Source organism: Erythrolamprus reginae, chromosome 3 (genome assembly GCF_031021105.1).
Source record: "Erythrolamprus reginae isolate rEryReg1 chromosome 3, rEryReg1.hap1, whole genome shotgun sequence".
NCBI lineage: Eukaryota > Metazoa > Chordata > Lepidosauria > Squamata > Dipsadidae > Erythrolamprus > Erythrolamprus reginae.
Window position 1 is genome coordinate 184,915,026 of NC_091952.1, and position 15,912 is coordinate 184,930,937.

General features: G+C 41.3%; 1 protein-coding gene across 5 annotated transcripts in view; it reads left to right on the plus strand.

The window, feature by feature from the left end:
* Window positions 1-12,137, plus strand: part of CARMIL1 (capping protein regulator and myosin 1 linker 1) — a 165,032-nt gene extending 152,895 nt beyond the window's left edge. For 2 of the 5 annotated variants that reach the window (XM_070747396.1, XM_070747397.1), the window contains one exon: window positions 11,093-12,137. In XM_070747396.1, coding sequence (XP_070603497.1) covers window positions 11,093-11,155 — 63 coding nt within the window. In that variant the 3' untranslated portion in view covers window positions 11,156-12,137. Of the gene's footprint in view, window positions 1-591; window positions 659-2,067; window positions 2,302-6,389; window positions 6,531-11,092 lie in introns of all 5 variants that reach the window. The other 3 variants (XM_070747393.1, XM_070747394.1, XM_070747395.1) reach the window with 3 other exon arrangements.
* The last annotated feature ends 3,775 nt before the right edge of the window (window positions 12,138-15,912 follow it).

The window sequence follows — 15,912 nt, forward strand, 5'->3', positions numbered from 1 at the left end:
TATGGTTTCTTTCGTTTTTAAAACTGGCTCATGGGAAGAGCAGAGGGGGCGGTGCTAGATTAATATGTAAATCTAACTCAGTCTCTACCAATAGGATTGGAGTAATACCCATGTTGGACTCTCCTTCCAGTGCACTGAGAAGACCGTTCAGGTAGGTACAACGGTTCATTTAAGTGATCCTAATTTAAGACAATTGCTTCCAAGCGTTTAGACCATTTAATGTTACAAACAACAAAATAAAATCAGAAATAAACTACCAACTAATTTAGCTTTTTTAATATCAACATGATACGTAGTATATATCTGTGTATAGTGGAGCTTCAGTTTATGTTTGGTGTATATATGAGAGAGCTTCAGATAGCAATCTGAATATTCAGTCCTAACAGGAATTCCAAACCTATTTCAAAAGTAGTACCGTGGAGCACTATTTACATTATTTTAATTTAATACAATTCTGTATTTTGAGATATGTAATTCCCAATTCTTGTTGAATTTGCAATCTGCAGTTTAGAAAAGAAGACATACTAATTTTGATGTGTCCTGTTTGTTTGTTTGTTTGTTTGTTTGTTTGTTTGTTTGTTTGTTTTAAAGAAATTGGTGAATGATATTAGGGATTCAGCAGATCTTTCACTGAATTCAGAACGACAGGATGGAGCTGGTGAGTTACTCCAGAGTAACTAAGCTAGTAACATAAAAGTTAGGCAATATCTTTACATTTCCTACTGCTCAGATATTAAATCTTGTTTAGTCATTCTGAATGAATCTGTCAAGGCACAAAATGTGCAGGAGATTGCAGGCACACATATGTTATTTAATCTAAAACACAAAGTCTGCATAATTGTAATTATACTACTGTATATCTCATTTAAATCACTGTCTCCATTTGATGTGATCTAAATTTACTAAACTTGATGACAAATTTAAGTCATATTTTCCATAGGTTATTGGCCATAGATTATTGTTAATGGATGATATCCATTTCTAAAATATTTGCCTGTATTTCCTCCCCTGACCAACTCCTGTATAGATTGGAAAAGTGATTTATACAATTTTTAGTACTCCATTTATCCATACTCACACAGGTGAAAGCAAAAGAAAATATTAAATATTCTTTCATTAATCTGACTTACTTAACATCTTAAAATAACAATAATAAAGGAAACAGACATTCCCACTATAGGGCTATTAAAATATCCCAAAACTCTGTCTTAGATTTGTAAGTCATATTAGGATTTGAGAAACTTTTTCAGATAGGAAATATTTAGCAGTACATTGGTACCTCAACTTACGAACTTAATTCATTCCGTGACCAGGTTCTTAAGTAGAAAGGTTTGTAAGAAGAAGCAATTTTTCCCATAGGAATCAATGTAAAAGCAAATAATATGTGCGGTTGGGGAAACCACAGGGAGTGTGGAGGCCCTGTTTCCTCCCAGGAGATTCCTAGAGTGGCCCAACAGAGGCTTCTCCCCGCCTTTTCCTGTTGCAGTTTTGGAGGCTTGGGTTTGTAAGTGGAAAATGGTTCTTGAGAAGAGGCAAAAATATCTTGAACACCCGGTTCTTATCTAGAAAAGTTCATAAGTAGAGGCGTTCTTAGGTAGAGGTACCACTGTATCTTGCAAAATTGCATGCAAACTTCACAACCTTTTCAATAGTATATAATACTGATTCTCTTCCAGGTAGATGGAGTCTATGTATATGATTATCCTAGTCTTTCTAAAAGATTCTTCTTGAGTTGACCAAAGCTTTTCCTATGGCACCAACCCAATTACCAAAAAAATCATATAGTGAAATGTAGGTCTAGCACTCACACTGTCATCATGCTTCTCATCCAACAATTATTATAAAAATTGAGAACTTATTGGATGCTTCATTAGAATTGTTGGTCAAAGTAGCAATATTCTAATTGAAGAACAAAGGACAGTTCAGACAAAGTTATTAACGTTTACTTTTAGTTACAATTGGCCCTCCTCCATATGCTGTTTTCTCTATGGAGTATGGAAACTTTTTATAATAAAACTGTCAATGCCCTTGACCTCCATCTTTGTTCGCTGGTTCATTTTGTTTCAGTAACAAAACTTCATCAGTCTTCTCCAGAGAATCAGTTTGCTTTCAATAGGGAAGATTCTGTCACAGCCTCAACAGAAAAAAATTCAAAAACTGAACCAAAGATAGAGATTGGAGCTAGGACAAAAAGTTCTTCTAGCGCCCCTTCCAGTCCAAAACCTCCACTGCAGTCCATAAAACCCACCCTAACAGGACGGCCAACAGTTCCTCAGAAGCCACGGTCTGCCTCTCGGACAGGTGAGACTATTTTAACATTGCATCAATTTTAACGCATGGAAAGTTAATAATTAAAATTCTTGAGAAATACTTTTGGAAGGGGGCAACAGGAGCAGCATATTATTCAGTTTTAACTAATCCTTTTCATGCTGGAAACTGGATTTCAGTGGTAAAGTACAAAAGACTTAATACTTTGTATGCTAATTAGGAATGTATTTAGCATTACCTTTTAACTGTCCCCAAAATTCTAACGTATCTCTTCTCTATTTCCCATAATTGCCAATTATTAAAATACTGGCATGGGTTTTAAACCCTTTTAAGCTTAATTTGAATTATTATAAGCTTTAAACAGCTGAGATCAAATTGCATGAATATGTTTCTGAGTGGAATGTAAGGTGCTAATTTCAAAGCCCTAGAGCACTGATGGCGAACCTTTTATTCCTTGAGTGCCGAAAGAGAGTGTGTGCACGCTATTGCACATGTCCGAGTACCCACACCCATAATTTAATGCCTGGGGAGGGCGAAAACAGTTTCCCTCACCCCCCACCCCTGCAGGCCGGAAACTGCCTGTTTCCAAACTTCTGTAGGCCCAGTAGGTTTGTGTTTCGCCCTCTCCAGGTTCCCAAAGGCTTCCCTGGAGCCAGGTGAGGGTAAATACGCCCTCCCCTCCCTCTGGAGGTTCTCTGGAAGCCAAATGTACCCTCCCAGAGCTTCTGTGCAAGCCAAAAATCAGCTGGGCGCACACGCATGCACTTTGGAGCTGAGCTAGGGCAATGGGTTGCGTGCCAGCAGATATGGCTCCGCGTGCCACCTCTGGCATCCTTGCCATAGGTTCGCCATCACTGCCCTAGGGTTCAGGATTTAGATGCCCATGAGATTTTCTTTCCCAGGTATATTCTGCCCACTTAGTTCATACAAAGAAAGATTGCCTGTTGAAGACCCCCACCTATCAGGAAGTGTTATGAGAAAGGACCATGCAAGAAAAATCCTCTTGAGGTTTTCTTCCTTTGGATCAGTTTAGTTCCAAGGATCCTTGCCCAAAGTAGGTCATTTCTACTCTCATGGCTTTTTAAAAGCTAAAGCCCAATTGTTTTAGTGTCTATAATCCCTGTCAAGGAGATGAGAAAGCAATTCCTTAGTATCTTCTTTTTAAAAATTTCTCTTTTTTTTCCTTTCCCATTTCTTTGTCAACATTTCTTTTTCACATTCTTGTTATTTTTCTTTAATGTTATAATATTCTTCTTCTTTAATTCAAAATCTGTACTAGATTCATGATTGCATTGATATTGCATTGCTGTTGCTTGCATATATACCATTTAGACTGAGGACAGTTTATACACTTTATTTTAAAAAATGTTTATAAATTGCGTGTTCATATAATTCAGTGTTCCAGATATTCATTAAATGCAATGAAATTTCAGTTGCCACATCATGTATTTCGAAAGGGTAGCTTTAGGCATAGTAGATATACATAGTTATTCTCTACTTAATTGCTTCTATTATTTGCAAAAACATTCTTGGTTGTATTAGGCATTTCAAAAGATGTAACTTCCTAGTACACCTGGATCCGAGTTAATCAAAAATAGGATTGATCAGAGAAACACAATAGATTTGCCTGACATACTAAGAGGGAGCAAAATTGATAAGAGATGTCACCCCTGACATGAACAAAAGATGATGACAGTTGGTCACTTGATCAGAATTCAGACACATGGCAACTGGCTCATATTTGTGACTGTTGCATTGTCCTAGGACAAGGGTCGGCAAGCTTAAATGGTCCAGTTTCTCCGAGAAAACAAAACACCTGGAGCCACAAAACCTGGGTGGGTGTGGCCAACTCGATTTCACTTACTTCCACCCAGTCACATGTCATCCCCCAAGCCACACCTACCCAAGTTTTGTGTCTCCGTGTTTTCTATGGGAAATAGGCAACGGAGCAATGAACACAACCTGTGATGGTGGCTTCCTTCCCCCTCTCCTGTCCCTCTGATTGGCTTAGTGGGGCCGGGAGGGTGCACACGAGAAGAGAAGGAGGAGGAGGTTGCGCTCATTGCTGCACCAGCCCCATTTTCCAAAAGGAAGGAAAATAAACCAGCTGGCAAAAATCCTGAAAGAGAGCAGGTAGGGCTTTCCAAGAGTGAAAAGAGGCAGAGGCAGGGAGTGACACACACACACACACACACACACATACAAACTCACACACACAGAGAGAAAGAGAGTCTCTCTCTCGCTGTGTATCTATGTGTCTCTGTCTCTCTTATCCCCTCTGCGTATCACTCTATGTTTTTCTCTATGTCTTTCTCCCCCCCATCCCTTCTCTCGCTGCCACAGCTGGCCAAACCAGCAAGCTCTTTTTGGTGGCTACCTCTTTTATTCCTTCTTTTTGGAAATCCGGGTTGGCAGAGGAGTGATCGCCAGCAGCAGCTTCTCTTCCGCCGACTGTTCTTCTCCCCTCTCCTTCTCCTCTTACATCCTAGAACCTTGCAACGCTTTTGCACCTAGAGAGGAGGCAGGAAAAGGGACTGGGAATCCAGTTTTTCTCCCGCTCCCGGTTAAGCCAGGGCTGAGGAGATCCCCTTGCAGGAGAAGACACTCAACAGGAAGCAGCTTCTCTCCTGCACCAATGCTTTGGCCATTGCCTTGCCATGTTATCCCCCACCCCCAGAAGCTTCAGGAATACTAAAGAAAAATGTCACAATGGTGCTGCTCATACAAGGAATAATAAGCTAAACTGCTCAAAAAAATAAAGGGAACACTGAAATAACACATCCTAGATCTGAATGAATGAAATATTCTCATTGAATACTTTATTCTCTACAAAGTTGAATGTGCTGACAACAAAATTACCCAAAAATCATAAATGGAAATCAAATTTATTAACCAACAGGGGCCTGGATTTGGACTCACGAACAAAATTAAAGTGAAAAACACCCTACAGGCTGATCCAACTTTGATGTAATGTCCTTAAAACAAGTCAAAATGGGGCTCAATGTTGTGTGCGGCCTCCATGTGCCTGTTTGACCTCCCTACAAAGTGAAGGCTACCTTACGTGCAGCAAAGGCAGGTACAAGGCAGCAAAGGCAAGTCCTGCATTCTCTGGCGACCCTCCTCCTCCTCCTTCTTGTAGCATCCTAGCCGGCTGCAGCTGAGCCAGGAGCCTGTGCACATGCAGGGATGCCCTCCCTAAGCGAGCAACCATCAGCTCTGCACGCACCTTTGCTACCCTTTGGCACTCATTTGAGGAGGGTCTCCCTGTGCATGCACATGCTTCCGGCTCAGCCACAGGCAGGCAGGAGGTCATAAGGGGAGAAAGGGGGAGGAGGGGCTACGAGCTGTAAATTGCACTCACCGTGGCGGCTCATAGGTTCTTGCAGGGCCAGTGCAATTTTGCTGCTGCACCTGTGGAGTAGCAAAATCACACATGGAGCTGCAGGTGCGCCCATGTTTTGGCAAGGTTTTTTTGCTTCGCACATGCCAAACATGGGCGCACCTGCGGCTCCGTGCGTGATTATGCTACCTCCACAGGTGCAGCAGCCAAATCGCGCTGGCTCCGCAAGAACTTATGAGCCGCCGCAGCAAGCGCAATTTAGCGTTCCGGCTCGTAGCCCAACACTGAGGATCATCCAAAGGGAAATGTCTGTCGTGGCTGGCAATTGTTCTTTAACCCGGATTTCCAAAAATATCCAAAAAAGTACTAAAAGCAGCGAGAGGCAGTGCCAACCAGTTATGGGAGCGAGGGCCACAGAAGGAGGTCCAAAGAGCCACATGTGGCCCGCAAGCCGTAGTTTGCCGATCCCTGTCTTAGGATGATATGATCCTCTTTTGTGACCTCCCCACAAGCAAAGTCAATGGGGAAGCCAGATTCATGTAACAACCATATTACTAACTTAACAATCACGGTGATTCACTTAACAACTATGGCCAGAAAGGTTGTAAAATAAGACACAATTCACTTAACTGTTTTGCTTACTGACAGAAATTTTGGGGTCAATTGTCATAAGTCAATGACTACTTATATTTGTTGTACTATCAGAAATACACTTGGGTCTATGAAACACATTGATAGCTGTGCAGTTCTCAGCTGATTTATCTTTCTGATATTTCCACAGATGATGCCCCAGAATCTCAGTCCAGTCCAAGTTCCCCTAAAATTGCCCTACTTCCCCCTGTTTTAAAGAGAGTCCCTTCCGATAAAGAAAAAGATAGTCAAAGCAGCCCTCAGGCAGCTCTCAAATCTCTTTCACATGAAGGTAGGAATGTTACTTTATCTTTCTGGTATCCTTTTCTGCTATAATGTTTAATATCCACACCTACTGGAAAGCAGACATTTGTTCTTAGTTATTCATATACAGTGGTACCTCAAGATACGAACCCCTCGTCTTACGAACAACTCAAGATACGAACCCGGGGTTCAGAAAAAATTTGCCTCTTCTTACGAACTTTTTTCGTGATACGAACGCCAAACCCGAACTTCCGAGTTTGGCGTTCGGAGGCTGCTGGGAAGCTCCCCAGCCCGGCTGTCACCTTTTAAAACAGCCGCGCAGCTTTCCAGCAGCCTCCGAACGCCAAACCCGGAAGTTCGGGTTTGGTGTTCGTATCATGAAAAAAGTTCGTAAGAAGAGGCAAATTTTTTCTGAACCGTTCGGAGGCTGCTGGGAAGCCGCGCGGCTGTTTTAAAAGGTGACAGCCGGGCTGGGGGGCTTTCCAGCAGCCTCCGAACGCCAAACACGGAAGTTTGGGTTTGGTGTTTGGCTTCGGGAGACGGCTGGGAAGCCGCGCGGCTGTTTTAAAAGGTCACAGCCGGGCGGCAGCGGGTTTTTTGCGGGGGGGGGGGTTTGGTTGCACGGATTAATTGACTTTACATTGTTTCCTATGGGAAACAATGTTTCGTCTTATGAACCTTTCGTCTTACGAACCTCCCCCTGGAACCAATTAGGTTCGTAAGACGAGGTATGACTGTATTTATGTACACCGATGGCACAGAGAAAAGATACATTTGCACATATCCTCCATTTAACTTCATACTCCTTACTTCTCCCATTTTCACGCTCAGTTTTATCATTTACATGTTTCTTATTCAGAAGAACAAAGCAACAATGAGATTATATCTTTGCATTTAATATACAGTGGTACCTCTACTTAAGAACGGCTCTACTTAAGAACTTTTCTAGATAAGAACCGGGTGTTCAAGAGGGTTTTTTTTCCTCTTCTTAAGAAACATTTTCTACTTAAGAACCAGAGCCCAGAAAAATTTCCCAGGAAATTTGAGAGCAGCATAAAGACCCAGCCAGTTTCCTGCCATTCCCTCTTTAATCCCGGCCATCTCGGGCTTTTCTGGGCTACCAGAGGAGCCTTTCAGTGGCGCTTAAGGAGGCTTTGGCAGTCCAGAGTGAATTAAGCATTTTCCTTTCTCCGAGCACTTGGTGAGGGAATAAACCTCTGCCAGCACCCAGAGAAAAGAAATGCTCCCTTCGCTCTGGGAAGCCCAGAGCGAACTGAGCATTTTCCTTTCTCTGGGCACTTGGAGAGGGAATAAATCACTTCGCTGTGGTACTCCCTCACGCTGCCTGCCATATATCCAGCGCGAGGTTGCCTCCTGGAGTGTCTGGGCACGGAAAGGCAAAAGGGGGCGCTTCGCCCCAGCCAGATCAACTCAGCTTCAGCCAAACCGAGGAGTCACCACAGTGAAGGAAAAGCGCCAGCTACAAAGTGAGCGAGTGAGTGGAGAGGGGAGAGGGGAGCCCTTCAGCATGAGAAGGAAGAGGCAGCAGCAGCAGCAGCCTTTCGGTCAAAGGAGTGGGAGGTTCCCCCCTCTCGCTCACCTGGGTTTCACTCTCTGGCACAGTGTATGGGAGGCAGCCTTGTACCGGGTGTATGGGAGGCGCGTGCTCCTCCTTGCCGCCTTAGAGTTCCTCTTTTTTTTTTTAAGCCTTAAAGTTTTGGAATTTTTTTTATTCACCTCACCTTCTTCCTTCAGCAGCTACTGTCCTCCTTTTCTTCCTCCTCCTCCTTCCACCCAAATTCCGAGCTTTTATTTCTTTCCTAATGGGTTTGCACGCATTATCTGCTTTTACATTGGGAAAAATGGGAAAAATTGCTTCTACTTACAAACGTTTCTACATAAGAACTTGGTCACAGAACGAATTAAGTTCTTAAGAAGAGGTACCACTGTACTTCAAAAAACCCAACAACAATTAAGCTGGGAGTTGTAACAATTAGAGGTGTTTAATTTAAAAATCATGCATTAAGCCCCTGATGGTGAACCTATGTAATAGGTGACACACAGAGCCCTCCCAGCAGGCACGCAAGGCCTCACCCCACTCAGCTTCCTGGGGCATGAATATATGCCTCCCACCAGCCAGCTGATTTTCGGGTCTCTGCTGCGTATGCACCAGGAGCGCATGAAGGAGATGCGTGCATGTGGGGCATGCGCTGGGGTTGTAGGGGGCATGCACAAGGCACATGCACAGGGGAGGGTGCGGGGTGCACACACATTGCATTATGTAATGGCACATATGTATATATATTATTATTATTTAGATATATACAGTGTTCCCTCGATTTCCGCGGGGGATGCATTCCGAGACCGCCCGCGAAAGTCGAATTTCCACGAAGTAGAGATGCGGAAGTAAATGCACCATTTTTGGCTATGGACAGTATCACAAGCCTTCCCTTAACACTTTAAACCCCTAAATTACCATTTCCCATTCCCTTAGCAACCATTTACTCACCATTACTACTGGTACTCACCATTGAATAAGACACTTAGTGATCCTGATATTTATAAACATAATTATTTATGAACAATAATTATTTTTTTTTGTTATTTATTAGCAAATATTATTAGTTTGGCGATGACATATGACGTCATTGGGTGGGAAAAACCGTGGTATAGGGGGAAAAGCCGCAAAGTATTTTTTTAATTAATATTTCTTGAAAAACCGTGGTATAGGCTATTCGCAAAGTTTGAACCCGCGAAAATTGAGGGAACGCTGTATACCGCTTCACAGTGCTTTACAGCCTTCGATAAGAGGTTTACAGAGAGTCAGCCTATTGCCCCCAACAATCTGGGTCCTCATTTTACCGACCTTGGAAGGATGGAAGGCTGAGTCAACCTTGAGCCTACTGAGATTCGATCTGCCAAACTCCTGGCAGCTGGTGAAATAGCTTGCAGTTCTGCACACTAACCACTGCAACATCAGTATATATGCATATATACTCTGTGTGTTTGTGTGTGTGTGATTGTGATATCTGCATGTCCTCCAGGATAGCAGGCTTGATGAGTGACAAAAATTGTTGGATGTGCTGATAATTTGAATGAGCTTTATAATACTAACTGCTGTGCATTTTACTACATCGCTCAAGCTTTAAAATTTGATTCTACAAATTTTTGAAGCAGCATAATTTTTTACACTTTCTTTCTCCGCATGTCTCTTTAATCTTTCATTTGGTTTTCATTGAATAAGTTCTGATTTATTAATGAATAGAGCAGAGTTCTATTTTTGGTGGAGGCTGAATGAAAAACAAGCAGATGCTTCTGCTGCCAAATGTGGAAAAAATTCTTGTGTGATCTGTTGAAATTGTATCTCATTCATTAAAGTTTGAAGAACAAGAGCTGTTGCATTTATTATATTATGGAAAGATTACTAATTCTTATATGATTTCTTTCTATATTTTTGAAGTAACAATCGGTAATAATTTGGTCTAATTTGCTCTAAATGGCAATGATTGACTATCTTGCCTTATTCTTACACATCTCTTATACAAAATGTAATTAATTTTATTCTGTAAGTGGTAAAAGAGGATTGCAGTTTTAGTTTATTTAATTTTATATAGGAATTTTATATGTATAGCTGTAGTAGATTCATATCAATTTAGCTAATTCATAATCTAATTGTAAGAAAGGCAGGGTTTTTTCCCCCTTGGATAATTTAAAACCTCCTGTGCCATGTGTCAAATGTATCTAACTCTATTTATTAAAATTATTTGAATATATATTTATTTCAGTATTAAAAACTGAAGTTGGTTTTTAACAATTTTCATCTGGGCTACTTCATTTGTCATCCTTCTGATAACTTGTGTTTATCTGCACATTAGTATTTATGTTTCTCATAATCATGAACATGCATGAGCCAAAATAGCTTTAACTTTATTTTGATTGATGGATTGTAATTCTATATACTGATTTAGCTAATACTAGTGCATCTGAATGCCATTGCCTACAGATTTTATTTCCTCTTTTATGAACAACACAAAGCAGGACATGTTTTTAAGCTTCTTATTCATTAACTGTATTTTTACCCATTTTAAGACAAGTATTGTTTCTCAAAGTAGGTCACATCAATAAAGACTTGCTCTGGCTCACAATCTGAAAATATAAGAGAAACTGGGAATGTAGAAGAAATGGGAATCAGTGAAGTAGTGCTTTGGGCCAGAAATACATTTTAAACAATAGGCTGGCATTTATATGCAATGCACATTTTTTAATGCAAACTATATGTTATCATTCTGCAGCCCTTTCTTGAAAGTAACCTGTGGCAACTTGAGATTGTTGTTGTCACTTGACCAGTGTGAAAGGTGAACATTTTAGGATCAGTGGCAGAGAAGAGCACAGCAAGGTACAGAGTTGTAAGCACATGTTCTGTATCCTCTTACAAGCCAGAGTGTGCTGTTCTTCAGATCTCTAGTTCCAGAACAGTGAGATATTCAAGACGATATTGTAGAAAAATTGAACTCTGCTTTGTTTTTTGCAGGGATTATTGTTGAAGAAGGTTTCAGCTTACTTAACAAGGCCTTCTGTCTCACAATACAGGTCCAAAGAAAAGTCCAGGACATCAGATTTCTGAATCCCAGGAACAGAAGCAGAGACCTTTAAGGAAAAATGACCAGCAAGGAAGCAAGTCCAGTGATTCTGGAGAAGAGCCAGATAAAGACTTTATTTTTATTTAATCGGTTGGTTGTGGGCTTAACGGTGCAGATTCTTTTGTGATAATTGAATCCAACTATTACTGACCCCTTTTCCTATTAATTTTTCCTTTCGATTTTTTAACAAGAAGCTTCTCAAAGGTCAATATTTGCACTGGTAATCAGATTTTAAAAGAATTTGGTTCTTTTTTTTCTGACTATTTCCAGATCTTCTCAATCATGCCTTTGCTAAAGCCAGCAACTATTTCATGTCTTCTACTTGAATTTTCTGAAGCAGCTACAAACACAATGCCTTGCATTAGAGCTTTGTGGTTGAAAAAACTCAAAGCAAATATATTGGTCATTTTCTTATACTAACCCATTACTGTGCAGCAGGAAAAGTGTTGGACTGCTGAATGTAAATTTGTCAAATTTGCACGCAACTTACTTTATAAATATATTCTTGCTGAATGCAATTGCACATTGTAATTATATCAAGAGAGCACACTAATAAAGAAATTTGTATAAATAATATATATTAGATGCTTGGATATGATTTTTACATCCTCCTTTTGGAGACTTTATCCATGTTTGTTGTAACTCTCTATTTAAGAACACAATCATTTACATTTTGTGCACTGTTCAAAAGCACAAAAGTAGAAAAACAATTACTAACACTTTGCTATGCTTCCATATCCATAAGTAAATGTATGTTGATTGAAATGAAGGCAATGGATATTTTATCAATATTGGTATTTTGTAGAGGTCACTTTGGGATCTGTCTGCATCCTCTCTACTTTTATCACGTACTCCAGAACGAATAGTAGTTCCTTGTCTGTAAAAGCAATTCTTTACTTTTTTCAATATTTTACATGGCATTTGCTTACAATATGGGCAGAAGGAATTTTATTCATAATGTATATTTGTACCAATAAAATGATTTTACAAATGAAGTAGGGATTTCTATTTTTTTAAGATATGTTGCCATTGCATCACAATAATGAGGCCACACCTGTCCGATCTGGTATCTTTAGATATTATTATTATTATTATTATTATTATTATTATTATTATTATTATTATTTATTGGATTTGTATGCCGCCCCTCTCCGTAGACTCGGGGCAGCTAACAACAGTGGTAAAAAAACATGTAACAATCCAATTTAATAAAAAACAACTAAAAAATCTTATTATAAAAGACCAAACATACACACAAACATACCATGCATAACTTGTAATGGCATAGGGGGAAAGAATAATTAACTCCCCCATGCCTGGCAACAAAGGTGGGTCTTAAGAAGTTTGTGAAAGACAAGGAGGGTGGGGGCCATTCTAATCTCTGGGGAGAGCTGATTCCAGAGGGCTGGGGCCGCCACAGAGAAAGCTCTTCCCCTGGGGCCCGCCAAATGACATTGTTTGGTCGACAGGACCCGGAGAAGGCCAACTCTGTGGGACCTTATCGGCCGCTGGGATTCGTGCGGTAGAAGGCGGTTCCGGATGTATTCTGGCCCAATGCCATGTAGGGCTTTAAAGGTCATTACCAACACTTTGAATTGTGACCGGAAACCGATCGGCAGCCAGTGCAGGCCGCAGAGTGTTGCAGAAACGGCGAATCTAGGAAGCCCCATGATGGCTCTCGCGGCTGCATTCTGCACGATCTGAAGTTTACGAACACTTTTCAAAGATAGCCCCATGTAGAGAGCGTTGCAGTAATCAAACCTCGAGGTGATGAGGGCATGAGTGACTGTGAGCAGTGACTCCCTGTCCAAATAGGGCCTCAACTGGTGCACCAGGCGAACCTGGGCAAACGCCCCCCTCGCCACAGCCGAAAGATGATGTTCCAATGTCAACTGTGGATCGAGGAGGACGCCCAAGTTGCGGACCCTCTCTGAGGGGGTCAATAGTTTCCCCCCCCCCCCCAGGGTAATGGACGGACAGATGGAATTGTCCTTCTTGGGATATGTGGAACTTCACCTTCCATAACAGTCAGCAAGGCCTTTAACTAGGGACTATAGGAGTCAAAGTCTAATGCATCTGGAGGGCACCAGCTAAAGGAAGACATATTTTGAATGTTATTTTCCAGAGCAGTATAACTTCATCAATTAATTTATTTATTTATCTAATACTTGTAATTGGTGGTTTGGATGGAGGAAGAATCCAATTGAATAGCTTCTCTTAAGGTTTTTGCCTGTCTTCATTCTCCTCATATGTATCCTGTTTTTTCTTTCCAGGATATATAATGTAATACAAAGCATGGAAAAGGGAGTAAGAAATAATAAACCATTGATGGCAAACCTATGATATATGTGTCAAGGTGGCATGCTATGATGTTTTGTGTGACACCAGCTTTCAGCAAAACCCAGTGCCAAGGGCTGCCGTTTTGGATGGCCTTGATGGGGGAAAAGAGAAAATTGCTTTTTGTTTGATGACATGCCAGCAGAGTCAAGTTAGGCATTTGACGTATTTGTCTAAAGGTTCACAATCATTGTAGTAAACCAAAGATACGAAAATCACAACATAAGAAAAAGAAACGTCATTTAACCCCTCTGTACCTTATTTCACTGCAAATCATCCTTACTTCCATTATGCTTTTACATCATATTATTTCATATAAAGTGGTACTTCGGTTCTTGACCACAATCCGTTCCAGAAGTGTGGTCGATAACCGATTTGATCAAGAACTGAATTAATTTATCCCATAGGAAATAATGGAAATGGATTGGTTCCCAGCCCATTGACTTGCTGGGAACCAATTAAATCTACAGTATTTCCTCCATTTCCTATGGGATAAAGATCTGAGGGGACGGAGTACCCTTTGAGGAGCAGCAGCAGCGTCAGGAACGTCACGTGATGAAGGGAAGCCGCTGGAGCCGCCGCCGGGAAAGAAAAAGTTGATGCAGCTGCCTGGAGGTAACCAACTGAACCGCTGAGGAAAGGAGCCCCCTGAAGCTGCCGGTATTGCAACCAGCCCTACCCTTCCTGCAGCTTGGAGCAGTTACAAAGTAGAGACTGGGAGGCTGTTAAGAGGGCGGCCAGGAGGGGCGTGTCGGCATTCCGACTCCCATTCCCTCTCACCTTGTCCCCTCAGATCTTACATTTCGGATAGTAAACAAAATTTTCGGTTCAGTATCCGAATTTTTGTTCGGATACTGAAGCAAATTTTTGCAGAAAATTTTGTTCGGTATCCAAAATGTACGAAAACCAAAGCGTTCAAGAATCGAGGTACCACTGTAATTCTTTTTTCCATTTAAATTTCTTGAATCTCTTTCAGCATGAAATTAACACGATTTAGTCATGTCTTTCTCATTCTTCCCTTTCCTCTCAATATCGCCTTCATGTGGTTCAATTTCCATTCATTCTCTGTATAACAGAATCCCTCCAAGCGCTTCTTTCAAAAGGACAAGTAAGTTTTCTATTCAATCTCATTCAGTTATTATCCGTTCTTTTTTTATCATATCTAGTCTTGTTTACACACACACACACACACACACACACACACATACCTTTGAGAATTCTTTGGAATTCTCACTGCATTCAGCTTATGACAAAACATTGGCTTAATGGACTCAATTGAACTGAAGGTGAGGGTGGAAATAACCTCGTGCTTCAATACAGTTTTTGTTATTGGTTATGTAGACGGAGCATTGATCATTTTGAAAATTATTCTGAGGCCTTTGGGCTGAAAACAGCAGCTTTTAAGAAGTTTCAATATCTTCTCACACTTTCAACACAGACAAGAGCTCCAAAAACAAGCAAAACCTGATGAATACAACATGCTACTTCAATGCCGGCTGCTCATACAAGTGAAAGTGTGCGCACACACACTTGCCAGTTGTTTCCATGTCCTAGCTGCAAACCTCTCATGGTCCAGAGGTTGGGGACCTCTGTCCTAACATATCTGGAGAACACACCAAGTTCTAACTATCTTAAGAAGCCTGAAATAATTCAGGAGCAGACAGATTAACTCTGCATTGTTTTATGTGCATCCTTAGGACAGTGATGGTGAACCTTTTTTTCCTCGGGTGCTGAAAAAGCGTTCACACTATCATGCATGCGCAAGTGCCCACACCCATCATTCAATGCCTGGGGAGGCCGAAAACAGCTTCCCCCATTCGCTGGAGGCTGGAAGTGGCCTGTTTTCATCCTCCCAGGCTCCAAAGGCTTCCCTGGAGCCAGGGGAGTGTAAAAATGCCCTCCCCTATCCTCCTGGAGGTTCTCTGGATTTGTATGCCACCCCGAGTCTTCGGAGAGGGGCGGCATACAAATCTAAGTAATAAATAAATAAAATAAATAATAAAAAACCCCGCCTAGAGCCTCTGTGCGAGCCAATAATCAGCAAAAATCACACACATGCACATTGGAGCTGAGCTAGGACAATGGCTCGTGTGCCAGTAAATATAGCTCTGCATGCCACCTGTGGCATCTGTGCCAGAGGTTCGCCATCACTGTCCTAGAGCATTAAGTTACTTTGAGAGCATTTGAACTTAAGCGCTGGGAATCTAATGTTCTTTACTATTAACTTGGGAAAATCTTCAATAATATCAGATAACGAAAACAAACTGACCCTTCATCTTCTGACATTTTATTCTTTTAGTAAGATTAGGTGAGCATGAAAAAAACAGAAGGATAATAGCTATCTTAGAATTGTTTTAATTAGATTGACCTTCCCTGGGAAGGAAGAGGAAGGAGCCGCTCTCTATGAAAATCCAATTTGCTTTGGCTGAATGG